Here is a 17,839-nt window from a genome sequence, read left to right as displayed (position 1 = left end):
CGAGATAACTCAATACAATGCAAATCATAATAATTTAAAAAACTCAATTTCCAACTAACCCAATGTTGAGAGGGAAAAAAGCAACCTAAAAAAAATAACCCAAGAATAAGCCAAGTTAATTTGGGTTAACCTATTAAACCCGCAACTTAAGTCATAAGATAATTCATAAAAAGTAAATAAAAAAAAATTTGAAACCCCACCTTTAACTAATATGTTGTTAAAGGCTAAAATTGAGAGGGAAAAAAAACTAAATCTATGAGACCAACATATAACCCAACTGAAAAAAAAATTGAAATATAATTCCTAAAATAATTTAATATTAAAGAAAAAAATTAAAAAAACTAAAAAAATAGATTGAATTATTGAAGGGTGTGATTGAAAAAGTAAAGAACAAAACACTAATTTCGTGAATGTAAATACAATAATTTAGATATATTATTTAATGTTTTGTTAAAAATTATTATAATAATAATAGTCACCATCATAAATACCATTAAAGGAAAAAAAATAGAGGAAGAAATTAAAGATAAAGGAATTCCATTCACTGTACGGCTCAACAGATAGCACCCCAGCAACAAGGAGAATAAAACCTGCCTGCACGTCAACAACTAAATAGAACTGAAATGAACATTTCTTTTCTCCATATTAAACCAATAATTTTGACTTGAGAGCCACCATCTTCGTGCCGTCACGAAGCCAATTTTTTGGAGAATGGGACATTATATAAGGATGTCAAGTACAAGAACATGGAGGAGCATCACCGTACTTTCTCACAAAGGCCTTCGAGGAGAGGTTAGCAATAGTCAACAGAAAAGCCATGGCTTCCTTTTTTCATTCATGGAGCTTTAGCCTCTTCTTGATAGTGTTGACTTCAGCAATGTTCATCGGCAAATCAATGGCCGTAGGTTATGGTAAAGCACGCGTACCAACGGTGTTCCGGCCGAGCCAATGGTCGCTTGCCCACGCCACCTTTTATGGCGATGAGACCGCTCGCGAGACCATGGGTATGGTACCCTTCTTTTGCTTTCCGATTAATTTCAAGTGCTGCTATAATAAAATGTTCCCTTTTATGTGTTTAATTAGGCACAACATAATTCAATTTACAGTGTACTTACATATAATTAATTAATTAAATAATTATTTGCCTTCTTTTCCTGGGGTTAATTTATTCAGGAGGGGCTTGCGGGTATGGAAATTTGTTCCAAACTGGATACGGAACCAATACTGCTGCATTGAGCACAACATTATTCAACAACGGATATGCCTGTGGGACTTGTTACCAAATAAAATGTACGAATGCTCCTGCATGCTATGGGGTAATTACAACGGTGACTGCTACAAACATCTGCCCTCCGAATTGGTCCCAGGATTCTAACAATGGTGGATGGTGCAACCCTCCTCGAGTTCACTTTGACATGTCCAAGCCTGCATTCATGAAAATTGCTCAATGGAAGGCTGGCATCGTCCCAGTCATGTACCGAAGGTATGCCATCTTTCTTAGCTTTTCCATGCTTTTCAGAAGTCAACTACATGTGGGCCAAACGCCACAAACGTTTTTGAACGAGCTTGCTCGTGCTGAACACTTCCTATATATATATATATAAAAGCATTATAAGAGTAGTCTTGGATGCATTTTTCTTATGAATTCTTCACTTCCATCGTGAATTCTCTTTAATTGGATTTGGAAAGTGAATTTGGTTTATGCAAGCCAGCCTGAGGACCATCTAACCCTGGAATACACCCCCTCCCCCCCGAAAAAAAAAGGAAATTTTTTTTTTAACAATTTATCAACTTTGGCTCAGAATAAATCATCCTCTAATTAACCTTATCGTGTATTTGTTGTAGAGTACCATGTGCAAGAACTGGCGGGCTTCGATTCAAGCTCCAAGGAAATGGGTACTGGTTGCTGGTGTATGTGATGAATGTAGGAGGAGGTGGTGACATTGCCAGCATGTGGGTGAAGGGAAGCAAAACAGGATGGATAAGCATGAGCCATAACTGGGGAGCTTCATACCAGGCATTTGCTAGCCTTCGAGGACAAGCTCTATCTTTCAAGATCACTTCTTACACAACCAAGCAGACTGTTATTGCATTGAATGTTGCTCCTTCAACCTGGGGTGCAGGGATGACATATAAATCAACTGTGAACTTCAGTTAGTACTGATGTCAAGCTCAATACTCCACTTATCCTTCTACTTTTTTTCTAAAAGCCTCTTCGAGGCCCTTGTTTTCCATTTTTTTAAGACTTTCCTGCGTTGTATGTGAACCAAGAATGGAATTTCACTTGCTGTAATGAGAGATCTAGTGGAAGATGTCCAGATTATTTGATCCTTCTTCCTGCTGTGCTTCTTTTATTCAAACTTCAATTAAATCAAAATTCAAATCTAAAACTTAATGATTGTTTGGTATTAACCTTAATATTTGAATCTGTAAAATTAAAAAGATAAAGCAAATCTTTTTAACCATCAAATCAACCTCTTAAAATTTAATTTTAGTTGCTAATAGCGAAAAATCTCAAAGCCTAATAACGCCAATTATGTCACTTTGTGTCGAAAGGCACCAATACAACAAGAGGAAAAAAAGCTTCCAAAGACTTGCAAGAAACAAATTGTTCCTGCTGTAGATGTGCAAAATCAGATTTGTTTTTTTTATTTTATTTTTATTTTCATTCATTGGACGTCCACCATCTGGCTTTTTGACCCAACAGAAGGAGAAAAGAATTGGATCGCCATGACTAGCGAAGCTAACATGAGACCCACAAAGTTGTTGAAGTGGGAGACATGTCATCAACACAATTAGAGTATTGAGCCTTGAAGAGGGACTACACCTTCATCTCTTTCCCCGAGCACGCCTTTCCCTTTTTCAATTCCTTTAGGCACCAAGTGTCATCATCAGTCCACGCTCCAAATCATTTCTCCCAGGCCTTCTCCTACCTGATCCTTAACCCACTTTACCCCTTCCAAATTCTACCTTCAAGGGCAGACAAAGAAAATCTTTTCTTGTTGTAAAAAATATTACAATATTAAACAACAATTACCACATACAGTGTTGCAGATGCAATAATTTCCTGGACTGTTCAATTACATTTGGAATTGAGTACGTGGTAAATCAAATTTTCGGCAAATGCAGAAAGGGTTTTGCTTCCAATTTGAACATTCCCATCTATCCTAGTATCCTGTAACGTAACAAGTAGAAGAAATCTTCAGACATGGCATGATAGCAATCACATTTCACGCTAACAGTGACATTTTCTATTACCAGGCATACTGATTGTATGCTATGGGAATTGCCGCCTTGGCATGAACCACTGGCAATCCTTTGTCAAGGCCACCTAACGTATATTCTCTCCAAGTCTCTCTACTATAAAGAAAGCCAAAAAAAACAACTCCTTTCTTTTCCTTTTCACTTTCTTGTTCTTTAATATTCCAAGAGTTCCTTTCATCATAAATTTTCCTAAAAGTTCAAGCTTTCCTCTTTGCAACTTCACTTCTGTTACATCCACAGGTAAAGAAAGTAGCTGATCTAGAAATTGAGCTTTTTTTTCTTTTGATGTACACGTAACAGCCACGAAAATTACAAGAAAAAAACCGTACTGCATTTTCCTAGCTCATAATCCTGGGATGGGTTCTCTCTTCTTCCTCACTTTGATTATTCTTCTTTCACTGGCTTTAGTGAGAACTGAAGCCCAAGGGATCAAATCAGCTCGACTTCTTGACCTTCTCATTAGAGACTACACACTTAAGTCAAGTGGCGTACACTTCAAGACAGGTATGGTGCACACTGTAGATTTACCAGCAAACTTCTCCGGCATCAAAGTCGATACAGTGAGGTTTCGATGCGGCAGTCTACGAAGATATGGTGCTCAAGTTAAGGAGTTTCATCTGGGTATTGGTGTAACTGTGCAGCCATGTGTTGAGAGACTCTTGGTAATCAGACAAAACTTGGATCTTAACTGGTCCTCTATATATTATGCTAACTATGATTTATCAGGGTATCAAATTGTGTCACCCATTTTAGGCCTTTTAGCTTACAATTTCGGCAGTGATGTGAATGTTAGCAACTCTTTTGAGATCGGAATTCATGCTGGAGGAAAACCAATTACTATAGACTTCATCAATGTATCAACTACTGCCAACGTATCAGGAATTAGGCCATTGTGTGCTAGTTTTGAAAATGATGGTAAGGTGACATTAAGAAACCCTACATCGCCATTTGTTTGTGTGGCTACAAGGCATGGGCATTATGGTTTGGTGATCAAGTCACCACCAGCACCACCACCGTCAATGCAGATGATGAAAAAGAAGATCAGCCTGTGGAAAGTAGTGGTTGGGAGCTCAGTTGGGACTGCAATTGGTGTGATTTTATTGGGGTTGCTTTTGGTAGCAATGTTTGTTAAGGTAAAGAAGAAAGCAAGAATGGAAGAGATGGAGAGAAGGGCTTATGAAGAGGAAGCTCTCCAAGTATCAATGGTTGGTCATGTCAGGGCTCCTACAGCAACTGTTACTCGGACAGTGCCTATAATTGAGCATGAGTATATACCTTATCCTTCTTAAATTGTTCATTTTCTTTATGATCATTATTCTTTTTTGTAATATTAGATGAAAGGACAAGGAATTTGTATTAAGAAGAAGGGTAGATCAGCCAAATTCTTTTAAGTTCTTTGTATTGGTACAGAGACAACTCTGTCTCTTGAGTTCTGTTTCATATTTTTTTTTACCTTCCCTTTACTTCCTTCTCTTCTGTAATTTGCTGTGATGATTTCTGTTCTTAGACTATAAACACTAGATGATTCATATTAGGTAATTAGGACAATAATCTTGTTTTATGACAGGAATTTCTAGATCAAAATAAGAACTAATTCAAAATTTGAATCTTAAAATAATATGAAGGTGCATTCATCATATATGCAGAATTCATCTCTCGTTTCTTTTTCCTGTTAGTTCTCTTATTAATTTCTCACATTCTAATTAAGCATTCAGCAATGAAACCTACTGTTCTCTTTCCTTTCCCCCCCTCCTTTTTGGTCGGGGATAGACAAGTAGGATGGTGAAAAAACAATGCTCCAAAGTAGTAAAGCTGCTCGAGTCCGAGTGCATAGAATGCTGTCATAGGCGTTTGAGAGGAAAAGAAGCTACACGTCCTATGATGCTGTTTTAAGACGATGTCTCCTAATGTCATGGCAGCGTAGGCATGTACCTTTTTAGAATGACCATCAAGAAATGATTTTTGGAATACTTTGTGATATGAGGCAAAGTCAAACCTAATACTTGAACACGGTGGATTATGGAGGAGGGCTTAAGCTTCATTCATGTTCTCTGTCTCACTTGTAAATTTGGTCAAGAGATTGCAACACCAACAAAACCAAAAAAAAAATGTTAAGAGACTCGCATATAGTCTAGATCACTGACAATATACAAGCTAGGCATCTATTCTACCTCTAAAGGTGCGAGGTAGCTTTGCTTTGAAGTGGTTTTATTTTGATTACCCTTGTGAGTTAAGCTTAGGCGTGTCTAGAAAATTGCCAGGCCAGCGAGATTAAAAGGTGCAAATTAACTATGATGAAAACATCAGCAAACCTTTGTACCAAAACAAAGCTCAAAAGGAAAAAAAACCCAGTGGCGTCTAATTTAAACAAAGAAATAAAATAGCTGGTTTAAACAAAGAAATGAAAGAGTTCATTAGTAGTGTTGTATTGACGATCCATGTATGTAGCAATTAGATGGAGTTTGAGTTCAAGATATATAGTAGACCTTGTTACAAGTTTGAAATACAAAATTGCTACCAAGACTTACAATGATCAAGATATTTTAGAGTGATCTTAGGAGTGTTTGCTGTTGACTAATCTTCATGATCTGCATTGACTGAGAACTGCTTGGGGAATGAACATAAGCTTGCCGTGTAGCTATAATTAAGAACTAAGAGGAAGGAAGGTTCTTAGTAAAAATGTCGGTACGCTGATCATGGATAGAAATGTAATGAGCTTGAATGTCCTTGGTAAAATTCTTCTCTCGAATGAAGTGATTATCCACTTCAATATGCTTTATCATTGCATAAAAAACTTGATTGGAATGCAAGGAGAGTGCTCAATGTTATCAACCCATGGACAAGGTGTTGTTCTGAGAGTGATATAAAGTTCTTTAAGAAGCATGCGAATCAAATAAAATCCTGCAACCATGAGTTTCATTGCTCAGTATTATGTCAGTGCTGGAGTGTGCAACAGCAACTTGCTTCTTGCTTGTCTAAGAAACAAGACAGGGGCCGAGATACACGCCATATCCAATGGCCGACTCGTGGTCATTTGGGTTGTCTGCCTAGTTAGAATCACTCTACCCATTCAACTGCAGAGAGCCTTTGGTGTAGTGTAAGCCATAATCAAGAGTGCCCTTTGAATATTGAAGAACATGCTTTGCCACAGCAAGATGTTCAGTAGCCGGTGAGAGAAGAAATTGACACTGTATGCAATGCCTGATCGAGTTAAAGTACTGCAATAGTGAGCTGAATTGTCAAGGAGATCACCATTAAATTTTTACATTTTGTTGCCTGCAGCTCAAGGTGTAGAAGTTGGCTTTGCACCTACCATGTAGAATAGGTCTCTGATATATTCTTCTTGGTGAAGACGAAGGCCATGACTATTGCATGACGCCTAGATACCCAAGAAGTATAACTTCTAATTCCTTCCCAAGTTCGTGAATTAATCCAGTGATGGCATTCACATTATTACTTGTAACAACAATATCATCCACCTAGAAAAGCACAAACATGTAATACAAATAAAATGTCAAGTATTTAAATATATATAATTTTAAATTTTAAAATATTTTAAAATAATAAAAAAATAAAACTAAAAAGAACTTAAAATAATTAAACATAAACAAAATACGAAAATATTAAAAAAATAAAAGATTTTAATAAAAAAAACATAAGTCAAATACCGTCTCATTCTTGTAGAGGTATATAGAGAAAACCATCAACTAGACATTTCAATAAATGATTATTTAAAAATAAATCTTTAGATAAATGTGATGCAGTAATTTTTTGATTTTTCCTTTTAAATTCTTCCAATTGAGTCCACAACCAAATTTAAATAAGCCCTTGATTTCTCCTTTTATTCATAGTTGTCTATGAATATGCAAAACTTTTCAATTAGAGCCAAAATTAGTCATAAAATGGGAATTTATCCCATTAGGCCCTTGATTCTATATTTTGCTAATTTGACAATTTTAGTCATTGGGTTGAGAAGCCTATGGTTTGACCCTCACAATCTAATAAGATAAAAAAAATTATTATTAGATATATACCTATTTTATTTTTATATTAAACTGTCCAAGATTTTCTTTTTTTATGTTTGTAATGATTTTTTTTATTTTTATTAATTGAATAACACAAAACAACAAAAAATATTTTATTTTGTAGAGGTCATATATATTAATAAGAGAAGTAGAGGTTATACTAGCAAATTATTTGGTTTCAATTAAATTTAAATTATTACTCTTCTTATATATATAAAAATATTATCATATAAATAAATAAATAAATAAGATTTTAATAAATTATTACGGAATAATATCAAATATTTTAACCTATATTTATTTTTTAAATTCTTAATCTCATATCTAGTTTAAAAATGTTGATATTTATTAACATGTAAAAGTCTCAGTCAATTTTATTAAACATGTAGATTATGAATTTATAATCATAAATTTTCTATAATAATTATGTATTTTTTTGCGAAAAAAAAATCCAACAGGCAGTTAGTTGCCTTCTAATTTGGACTCCACCTTTTGTCCCATCACTGTCTCACCATCAAGTCAACTCATATTCTTTCTTTAGACCGTTTTGATTGGGCCTTTGCTAATGTGATGTTCAGTGCCTGTGGCCCAGTTAATTCCTCCCATTTAATAATAGAGCTGTAGGAAAGAAATAATCTCCTGTCCAAGTTTCCAAAATAAATCCTCATTATCCTTCCCCGACACCAACACGGATTCATATTCAAAATTCAAAACCGAAAAATACATGAATCCAACGGTCCTATTTCTCTCACTCCAAAACCTCTGTATAAATCATAACACCTAAACAAACACTCATTCGCGTCAAAAAAGAAACAACCATCTGTTACTCTCTTTCTATTATTTCCCGGGAAAATTAACTTCCTTCAACACGTCATCATCATCTTCTCCAATTCCTCTCTATAAATCCTAGGGTTTCTTCTCAATGGCTGATCCCATGATTTCACAATCAACCCAATCAAAGCTCAACATTGCAGCCTCCACGACGCCACGTCATCATCATCATCTACATCTTGAAAACCCAACTCCATCACCGTCATCATCAAAGCATGTCAATCGTCTCATTAATTCTAATCATTATATTTCCCCTTCGAGACCAATTTACTCCGATAGGTTTATTCCCTGCAGATCCAGCTCAAATTTCGCTCTTTTCAACATCTCTTTTCCGCAGCCGTCGGCGACGGCGGGGATATCGCCGGGATGTGGAGGGAAGGAGGATAATCCTAGTGCGTATGCGGCGTTGCTTCGGAATGCGCTTTTTGGTCCCCAGACTCCGGATAAGAAAGACTGGGGGGCAGGGGCGGCTGGACAGAATATTTTCCGGTACAAGATGGAGACTAGGCAGTCGCTGCACTCGCTTTCCCCTTTCGGTTTTGATGATATGAGTGATCTTGGTGTTAGTAATGTTGCTATTAAGACTCCTAGGAAGGTTTCTAGATCACCTTATAAGGTCGGTGTTTTAGTAAATTGGTGTCATATTTTGACTTTCCTGAGATTTGATGAAATATGGATTTTTATTGGGATTTTTTTATTAATCGATCCTGCTTTTTGTTTTTATGTGTTTTTTGTAGGTATTGGACGCCCCTGCATTGCAAGATGATTTTTATTTGAATCTTGTGGATTGGTCGTCACATAATGTGTTGGCAGTGGGGTTAGGGAATTGTGTGTATTTATGGAATGCTTGTAGTAGCAAGGTGAGTGTTGTGGGTTTTAAAGTGTTTTTTTTTTTTTTTTTCAGGTTTTGGCTGAAGGGTTGTTATTTTTTACTCTAATGTTGGTCGTGGTGTAATGCAGGTGACAAAGTTGTGTGATTTGGGGAATGATGATGGTGTATGTTCAGTAGGATGGGCTCATCGTGGTACGCATCTTGCTATTGGAACTAGCAATGGAAAAGTTCAGGTTAGTTTTGGTTTGCATTTGTTTTGAACTTCTGATATATGCGTTTGCTGTGTTGATCAGTATGGTTTATGTATAGGGAAACACTTCAGGATCATAAAACCAAATGAAAACAATGCCAACGTTATAGAGAGAAATAAAAATATTGAACTTGATATTTCAAAAGAATGCAGTGTTCAAGGATTATTGTGTTAGCAAGATTAAGCGAGAGGTAAATAAATAGTCAGAGATATGGGTGTTGATTATGTTAGTGATAAAGTTTAGAGTTTAGGTTTTATTTAACTATGCTTGTTATTCTTCTCTCTTGGAGGAATGCCTTATATAGGCAAACATATATATATATATGGCGGTTTACAGGTTTCTGTTTTATAAGGAATATATTTCCTATTCTGAAAGGAATACATTAATGTGTATCCTTTCAGAACTCTTATGGAATATCTGGTAGAACTCTTATTCTCTAATTCGGCTAATTACATGTTAACACTTCCCCTCAAGTTGGTGCGAAGATATCTTCTAAGCCTAACTTGTCCAGAACCTTATGAAGAGCTATCGCAAGGACTGCATGGGTTAGAATATCTGCTAGCTGCTCACTTGATCGAACGAAAGGGATGTCCACTAACTTCAGAAGTAACTTTTCCTTGATGAAGTGTCGATCTATCTCAATGTGTTTAGTTCGATCATGCTGGACCGGATTATTAGCTATCTCTCGTGCTGCCTGATTGTCGCAGTATAGTAACATAGGTTCCTTTGGTTCAAAACCTACTTCGGTGAGTAGAGTCCTAAGCCATAACAGTTAACATATTCCATGTACCATCCCTCTATATTCTGCTTCTGCCGAGGATCTTGCTGTCACGTTTTGTTTTTTACTTCGCCATGTGACAAGGTTTCCTACAACAAATGTAAAATAGCCAAAGGCGGACCTCCTGTCAGTGAGATTTCCTGCCCAATCTGCATCAGTAAATCCCTTCACTTCCATATGTCCATATCTCTTAAATGTCAGTCCTTTTCCTGGTGCTCCTTTTAGGCAACTTAGAATCCTCATTACGGCTGTCATATGGTCTTCACTTGGAGCATGCATAAACTGACTTACCACACTAACAGCATAGGCAATGTCGGGGCGTGTGTGAGACAAATAAATTAATCTCCCTACCAATCGCTGGTATCTTTCCTTGTTTGTTGGTACCTGATCTGGATAAATGGCCAAATGATGATTCTGAACAATAGGAGACTCTACTGGTTTGCATTCTAGCATACTAGTTTCAGATAATAGATCTAGTATATACTTTCATTGTGACAGGTATATACCATTTTTGGTCCTTGCAACTTCAATCCCTAAAAAATATTTCAGTCCTCCTAAATCTTTCATTTCGAATTCAGTGGACAAAATTCTTGTAGCCTTTTTATTTTGTCTGCGTCATCACCAGTTACAATCATATCATCCACATAAATAATGAGCAGTGTAACTCTCTCATTCTTGCGTTTGATGAATAAAGTGTGATCAGAGTTACCTTGGTGATAACCAATTCGTTTCATAGCTTCTGTGAACCTTCCAAACCATGCTCTTGGCGATTGTTTCAAGCCATACAATGCTTTTCGTAATCTACACACTTTTCCGCTAGATTGTGGACAGTTAAACCCAGGTGGAAGCTGCATATAAACTTCTTCTTCCAAATCCCCATGGAGGAATGTGTTCTTCACATCAAATTGCTTCAAGGGCCAACCGAAATTTGCTGCTAAAGATAACAAGACTCTGAGGTTGTTCATCTTTGCAACTAGGGCAAAAGTTTCCTGATAGTCGATGCCGAATGATTGTGTGTATCCCTTTGCTACTAGCCTTGCTTTGTACCGATCAATTGTCCCATCTGCTCTGTGTTTGAGGTTGAATATCCATTTGCAACCTACTGGTTTTTTTCCTGAAGGAAGTGATACAATGCTCCATATACCGTTTCTTTGTGTGCATCCATTCCAGCCTCCATTGCTTCTGCCCATTTCAGGTTCTTTGAGGCTTCCTCAACATTTGTAGGTATTTTTATATTCTTCATCTCATTCACAAAGGCTTGATGTTGTGGTGACAGTCTATGTGTAGAGACATACTGTGTGATGGCATATCTTGCTTTGCCATTTAGAGAGTACCTGTCGGGTGGCTTCCCACGGTTCTATCTAGGAGGTAGAGAATAATTTGGAGCAGATAATGACATGGAAGAGGAAGGGCTTGTAGTGTTACTTACCTCATGAATATCCGGCCGATCTTGGACGTGGATTTGTGGAGAGGAAGGGGCTACTTCAATATGTCTGTCTTGTTGTTCTAGCGTGTTTTTGTCCCTTGCACTCCTAATTGTCTGTGAACTGGACTCCCCTGACTCCATTCCTTCCCCTGAACCAGACCCTTCTTCTTCCCCTGAACCAGAGTCTTCCCCTGGATCAAACTCCCGTGAACCTGATTCTCCCCGTGGATTGGTCTGTTCAGATAGTTAGGGAAGATCAATCCAGTTATAGGCATCTTGTTGCAGCTGCTCCCCCTGAGGACTAGAGGTGGATTGATCTAAACCGAAAAAATACTTTGTTTCGGAGAAAGTGACATCCATGCTGACATACATGTGGTGAGTTGAAGGATGGTAACAACGGTAGCCCTTTTGGTGAGGATTGAAGCCAAGAAACACGTAGTGCACTGCACATGGATCCAGTTTTGTGCGTTGAGATTTCTGCAGGTGGACATAAGCAACACACCCAAAAACCCGAGGTTCTAGATATAGGAAGGATGGAATCTGAACATGTTGGGTTAGAGTTTGTAGAGGAGTTCTGAAGGAGAAGACTTGTGATGGCATTCGGTTCATGAGGTACACTGCATAGGTCATGGCTTCCACCCAATAATGTTGAGGTATATGGGCACCAATAAGAAGAGCTCTAGTAGTTTCAAGGATATGCATATTTTTGCGTTCTGCCACACCATTTTGTTGTGGAGTACTTAGACAAGTAGTTTCGTGGAGAATACCATTGTCTTGAAAGAATTTCAAAAGCTCAGAGTTAAGGTATTCTCCGCCATTGTCTGATCGAATAACTTTCATGAGGAGGGAGAATTGAGTGCAGACCATGTGATAAAAAATTGGGAATATATTACGCACATCACTCTTGTGCCGCATGGTATATAACCAAGTCACTCTGGTGCAGTCATCGACAAATGTAATAAACCACCGAATCCCAGATTGAGTAGTAATTGGGGCAGGTCCCCAAACATCAGAGTGAATTAATTCAAATGGTTTTGTGCTTTTATTCAGGCTTAACGGATACGAAGTACGGTGACTTTTGGCCAAGATGCAAACATTACATTTAAGAGAAGAACTAGGATCCGAAATGTCATTAAATAGGGATGGAAATAATTTTTGTAAGTAGCCGAAGGATGCGTGACCCAGCTGATGATGCCACAACCAAATATTCTTGTAGTCATGAACATTGCGACTCTGAACTTGATGGACGTGACCTGACGCAACATCATCCACATAGTAAAGCCCCTTCCTCTTAGTACCACGTCCAATGATCGCTTGAGTCCGGATATCTTGAAGTAAGCAAAAAGTGGGGAACATGAAGACAATGCAATCCAATTCTTCCGTGATTTGACTAACTGATAATAAGTGATTTGAAAGTGCAGGAACAAGTAGACAATTATGTAATGAAAGGTTAGGAGTGAGAGCAATTGATCCTGCTCCAATAACTGGGGTAGACTCCCCATTGGCTGTTAGGACTTTTTTCTTAGATGGGGAAGTCATGTACTGAAATAATGATTTATTGTAAGTCATATGGTCTGTGGCACCCGAGTCAATGATCCAACCTATATCTTGAACTGTGAATGTAGAAAACATCATTCCAATGTTTTCCATGTACTGAAATAATGATTTATTGTAAGTCATATGGTCTGTGGCACCCGAGTCAATGATCCAACCTGTATCTTGAACTGTGAATGTAGAAAACATCATTCCAATGTTTTCTAAGGTTAGAAGGGAGTCAGCTGTATTGGCTAAAAAGAGTATTTCACCCGGTTTAATATGGTCTCTTTGACCTGTTGCCACAGCAGCAACACTAGAAGGAATCTCCACCGTATTGGCTAATTTTGCTTGGCCTGGATGTTTATTGCTGCGTGCTTTACCTTGCTTCCGTTTTTCTAAGAACCATTCGGGATAGCCATGAATTTCAAAACAGGTGTCTCTGGTATGACGACTTCCATTACAATGACTGCAGCGCAATTTATCCTTTTCTGCTTCCTCAACAGCTCTAAGGGTGTGAAAGTTAGAAGAGGCGGTGGATTTGGAAATCATTGCCATGAAAGTACCTTCACCCGTGTTCTTTGTGCCAAACATGGTGACTTGGCGTTGAGCCTCTCGTCGAACAATAGTGAAGCACTCTTCAATACCTGGAACAGATTTCATGCGAAGAAGATCACTGCGTACTGGGTCGAATACCTCATCTAGTCCTGCGAGAAAGTCATAAATCCGATCTTTCTGGATTTCTTCTTGTCTGGTTCTAAGGTCTGCAGTACACATCATCTTAATTGGTCGTCGTTTATCAATTTCTTGCCAGACGCTGTTAAGTTCTGCGTAGTATAAGTTAACTGGACGTCCATTTTGTTTTGTTCTTGTTGCCTTGCAGCGTAACTCATAAAATTGAGACTCATCAGCCCCATCATAGAAGGTTTGAGTTACGCTGTCCTAGATTTCCTTGGCTGATGAAAGGTGTATAAATAAGCCAATGAGATGAGGCTCCATGGTTTTCAGCAGCCATCCTCGCACCACTGCATCTTCAATGCACCATCTTGAGTAACCGGGATTTCCTTCTTCCATTCTAGCGTTCTGTCCATTTAAGTAGCCAAGTTTGTTCAATCCAGCAGCATGAAGCTCAATCATTTGTGACCAGATTTTGAAGTTTTTCTCATTTAATTTGAATCCAAAGGGTAAGTTGTTTAGGTTGGGTGATTCAACAGAGACTGGAGTATGCTTTATAGGAATTATAGAGGTATTTGTATCATCCATGGTTGGTCCCTTGTTTCAAGACCAATTATGGATGGAGGCTGCAGAGAGAGAAGAATTTTAACTATGCTCTAATACCATGATAAAGTTTAGAGTTTAGGTTTTATTTAACTGTGCTTGTTATTCTTCTCTCTTGGAGGAATGCCTTATATAGGCAAACATATACATATGGCGGTTTACAGGTTTCCTGTTTTACAAGGAATATATTTCCTGTTCTGAAAGGAATACATTAATGTGTATCCTTTCAGAACTCTTATGGAATATCTGCTAGAACTCTTATTCTCTAATTCGGCTAACTACATGTTAACAGTTAGGGCTGACAAATTTCAACTTGGTAGGTGGCTGGGAGAAACTGTTTTGTCCCACCAGAGTTGATTCACCAGACTTTGAAGGTTTTTATTCACATTGTTTAATTGCCACAGGCTGGCTAAAACTGTAAGGGGTTTCTGAACAAGGTGTTTAGAGAACATATGGTTTATTGGAAGGATGAGGTGTTTTATGCCCATATATCATACATACTCTTGGCTGTACTTGAACCTAGTCATGCAAAGTCTCTTACAAGTTCGAAAAGTTTTAGGGCATAGTCTCTTAGTATGCAAAGATCTAAAGTACCATCACCAGAATAGCTTGGAAATTTATCATGAAACCAAATATTTACATCTGTTCGTCATTGCAGGATTCACCAGATTTTTTTCTAGAGATAACATTAAGGAGAAATAATGATTTTCAAAAGCCAAACATTGCTACCTAGCTATTTTTTTTTACTGCAGGCAAAAAATTTTCTATTAAACTTTAGGCATCAACTACTGACCCAAGATTTTGAAACTAATTCAAGAAAAAAAAAACTCCTTTAGAATCAATAAGTTTGTTTGCCCCTAAGAAAGCATCTTAAAATGTTCACAATAAGCTCTCATTTCAATACTTTCCCATTATTTTTTTTGGAAGGTGAGATACATGGTTCTATATTATTGGTGTTTTTGGTTTTTCAGCAGTTCCAAGGACAGGTGGTATTTATACAACTGTTTGTCATGGGCAGTTCCTCCCTTGTGTTCATAATAGATTTTAGTATATTGCTTGATCATCCTAACATTATTTTGCTGATATTCTCATCAACTCATATGTAGATTTGGGATGCTTCTCGCTGTAAAAGGATCAGAACCATGGAGGGCCATCGATTGCGTGTTGGGGCCTTGGCCTGGAGTTCATCTATGCTGTCTTCTGGTAGCCGGGATAAGAGCATTCTTCAACGAGATATACGAGCACGGGAAGACTTCGTTAGTAAACTCTCTGGACACAAGTCAGAGGTTGGACTCCCCTACATTGTGATCACATTGATTGAACTTTTTGGTCAACCATTTTATGCTGTTTACTTTGGAGTTAGAGTTATCATTATGTTTTTGCATGCTTCTCAATTTCGTAAATGCTAGTAGTGGGCATTTGTTTACATATTATAAGCTATCTATGCTATTTTTGTTCTGTTCATTGCTTTTACGTTACTCAGCCTAATAATCAATTGATTATGATTTAGGTTTGTGGACTGAAGTGGTCTTATGATAACCGTGAGTTGGCATCAGGTGGAAATGATAATCGAGTGAGTATTTTTTTTTTCTACAACATATCGCTATGATTGCTAGACATGAGTTCATGGTTTCCTGTATAGAATTCTAATTTCTTGTTGTCTATGTGCAGCTCTTTGTTTGGAATCAACATTCAAGCCAACCTGTGCTAAAATACTGTGATCATACAGCGGCTGTAAAAGCAATTGCTTGGTCACCCCATCTTCATGGACTTCTTGCATCTGGGGGTGGGACTGCTGACCGGTGTATACGATTCTGGAATACAACCACTAACTCACATCTCAGCTGCATAGACACTGGCAGTCAGGTAAATATCTGTTTGCAAATCACTGTTATTGTGCTTCTTTATAGATAACATGAAATGTCTGGAGTTAGAAAAACCCTTACTGGCAACTCATATCTGCTTTTTTCTCTTTTTGGTAAGTAAATATGAAATTGTTGAATGATTGATGGAACATGTGGTTACACCATTTAGAACATAAAAAATGTGGGCTTTCCTGGAAGCTCAAGAAAAAGGAACCCACGAAAAACTATCTTTACTCAATCTAACATACCAACCATATTGTACAAGCTATCTCTAATAGGACCCAAAAGATAGACCACAGGTTATGAAACCTCTGGGTGCGATCCATACTGTAAGATGGCAAAGAGCAAGTACACGTACTCATGTAGTCTTGGATTATTTTACTCAACATTTACCTCCGTCTCTCTCTCCCCCCCAAAAAATTTTACACCTACTTCATTTCAGGTGTGCAATCTTGTGTGGTCTAAGAATGTCAATGAACTTGTCAGCACACATGGATACTCCCAAAACCAAATAATATTGTGGAGATATCCCACCATGTCAAAGGTACTGAAGTCAGTGTATTTATGATAATGGTATTATCTCTCATCACTCATCGTATTAAGATTTGTTCCTCCTTTGCAGTTGGCAACTCTGACAGGTCATACATTCAGAGTTCTTTATCTTGCCATCTCACCAGATGGACAGGTAGTTGATCCTCCATTCTTCATGACTGTACTTTCTCTTCTTACAATAAATTTAGCAGTTATGCCAACCATTTCTTTTCATTAATGTGTCTTTTCCTGGTTGGAATAACTATTATCTGTTTCAGACAATTGTCACCGGAGCTGGAGATGAAACGCTGCGGTTTTGGAGTGTGTTTCCTTCCCCTAAATCTCAAGTAATTGTTTCTTTGAATGATGACAATAATTAATTGAGTCCGTGCTAATATTTAATACGTGATTATTTTTTGGAGAAAAACTCACCGGATGCATCTTCTTTCTAGTAAATGACAATAACATATATCTCTATTGCCATATCAATAATATGCATTGACAAGATATAAGGATAGGATTGTGTCAAGAGTAGATGTCAATATTTTGGTTTTGTAGTACTTGCCTTACATAGCAGTACTTACCCAATGTAGCAGAAGACTAACTCAATAAATTTATGGGTTGACTGCTATTACAGAACACTGACAGTGAAATTGGAGCATCCTCTCTCGGTAGAACTACAATTCGGTGACTCCAGTTGTTTGTGGAGAGTTTCTTGGCTCTGAGAAGACTGTCAGTCTAGAGTTTATTGTGCTGTTTTAGCATGGAAGGAAGGTGGTAAATATGTTCATAACCTGGAGATTATGTGTGTGGGAACAAAGTTGGTCAGTTTGGTTTTCTCGAACCAACCCAGGACAATCCATCAGTATGGTTTTCTCAAATCATCCCAGGACCTAATAAATCGAAAAAAGTGGGATTAGAGGTGATGAATTTTCTCATGGCTCTCAGGAAATTACTAGTTTCCTTTCTGTTCCCCCTTTGATTTACTAATGTATAGCATATACCATTTAAATGCTTCTTGCATTGTATATTAACAGACAACAGCATAGGATGCTTTGAGGTGTTGGTTTACCATTTACTCATAGTTTTTGTAAATAATTATTGCTTCCACATTTCTCTATCATTGAAATATATGAAATATTGCTTTGCTGGATCCGAATTCAGCTGGCTCGCTTAAAGATCATACAAACAGGAATCTACCACATCCCAGAATGATCCTTGGTAA

General features: G+C 37.6%; 3 protein-coding genes across 5 annotated transcripts; all 3 read left to right on the top strand.

Annotated features, from left to right (window-relative positions):
• The first annotated feature begins 747 nt into the window (after positions 1 to 747).
• LOC18094430 (expansin-A7-like) lies at positions 748 to 2,332 on the top strand. Its single transcript, XM_024597972.2, has 3 exons — positions 748 to 1,004; positions 1,174 to 1,483; positions 1,846 to 2,332. Exons 1-3 carry the CDS (start codon positions 818 to 820, stop codon positions 2,156 to 2,158), a joined length of 810 nt encoding a protein of 269 aa, XP_024453740.1. The 5' UTR covers positions 748 to 817; the 3' UTR covers positions 2,159 to 2,332.
• An 839-nt stretch (positions 2,333 to 3,171) lies between these two features.
• On the top strand, positions 3,172 to 4,727 carry LOC7490925 (uncharacterized). Its single transcript, XM_024611629.2, has one exon. It carries the CDS (start codon positions 3,621 to 3,623, stop codon positions 4,551 to 4,553), a length of 933 nt encoding a protein of 310 aa, XP_024467397.1. The 5' UTR covers positions 3,172 to 3,620; the 3' UTR covers positions 4,554 to 4,727.
• A 3,367-nt stretch (positions 4,728 to 8,094) lies between these two features.
• LOC18094431 (protein FIZZY-RELATED 2) lies at positions 8,095 to 17,803 on the top strand. 3 transcript variants are annotated; one of them, XM_024585079.2, is made up of 10 exons: positions 8,096 to 8,736; positions 8,858 to 8,980; positions 9,081 to 9,185; positions 15,325 to 15,504; positions 15,729 to 15,791; positions 15,890 to 16,084; positions 16,526 to 16,627; positions 16,706 to 16,768; positions 16,893 to 16,935; positions 17,252 to 17,803. In XM_024585079.2, exons 1-10 carry the CDS (start codon positions 8,212 to 8,214, stop codon positions 17,257 to 17,259), a joined length of 1,407 nt encoding a protein of 468 aa, XP_024440847.2. In that variant the 5' UTR covers positions 8,096 to 8,211; the 3' UTR covers positions 17,260 to 17,803. The 3 variants fall into 3 exon arrangements, with proteins under 3 accessions (XP_052311802.1, XP_024440847.2, XP_024440841.2); XM_024585073.2 differs by having other exon boundaries at positions 8,098 to 8,736; positions 16,893 to 16,961; XM_052455842.1 differs by lacking the exons at positions 16,526 to 16,627; positions 16,706 to 16,768; positions 16,893 to 16,935 and having other exon boundaries at positions 8,095 to 8,736.
• The last annotated feature ends 36 nt before the right edge of the window (positions 17,804 to 17,839 follow it).

The sequence above is a fragment of the Populus trichocarpa genome, chromosome 1 (assembly GCF_000002775.5).
Source record: "Populus trichocarpa isolate Nisqually-1 chromosome 1, P.trichocarpa_v4.1, whole genome shotgun sequence".
Lineage (NCBI taxonomy): Eukaryota > Viridiplantae > Streptophyta > Magnoliopsida > Malpighiales > Salicaceae > Populus > Populus trichocarpa.
This window is presented reverse-complemented; position numbering and strand designations above follow the sequence as displayed.

Bases quoted from the DNA above. Each gene is read 5' to 3' on its own strand.
- LOC18094430 (XM_024597972.2), top strand. From the start codon at position 818: ATGGCTTCCTTTTTTCATTCATGGAGCTTTAGCCTCTTCTTGATAGTG. The intron at 1,005-1,173 runs GTATGGTACCCT...TAATTTATTCAG, and splicing joins GACCGCTCGCGAGACCATGG to GAGGGGCTTGCGGGTATGGA. The intron at 1,484-1,845 runs GTATGCCATCTT...TATTTGTTGTAG, and splicing joins GTCCCAGTCATGTACCGAAG to AGTACCATGTGCAAGAACTG.
- LOC7490925 (XM_024611629.2), top strand. From the start codon at position 3,621: ATGGGTTCTCTCTTCTTCCTCACTTTGATTATTCTTCTTTCACTGGCT.
- LOC18094431 (XM_024585073.2), top strand. From the start codon at position 8,212: ATGGCTGATCCCATGATTTCACAATCAACCCAATCAAAGCTCAACATT. The intron at 8,737-8,857 runs GTCGGTGTTTTA...TGTTTTTTGTAG, and splicing joins TTTCTAGATCACCTTATAAG to GTATTGGACGCCCCTGCATT. The intron at 8,981-9,080 runs GTGAGTGTTGTG...GGTGTAATGCAG, and splicing joins GGAATGCTTGTAGTAGCAAG to GTGACAAAGTTGTGTGATTT.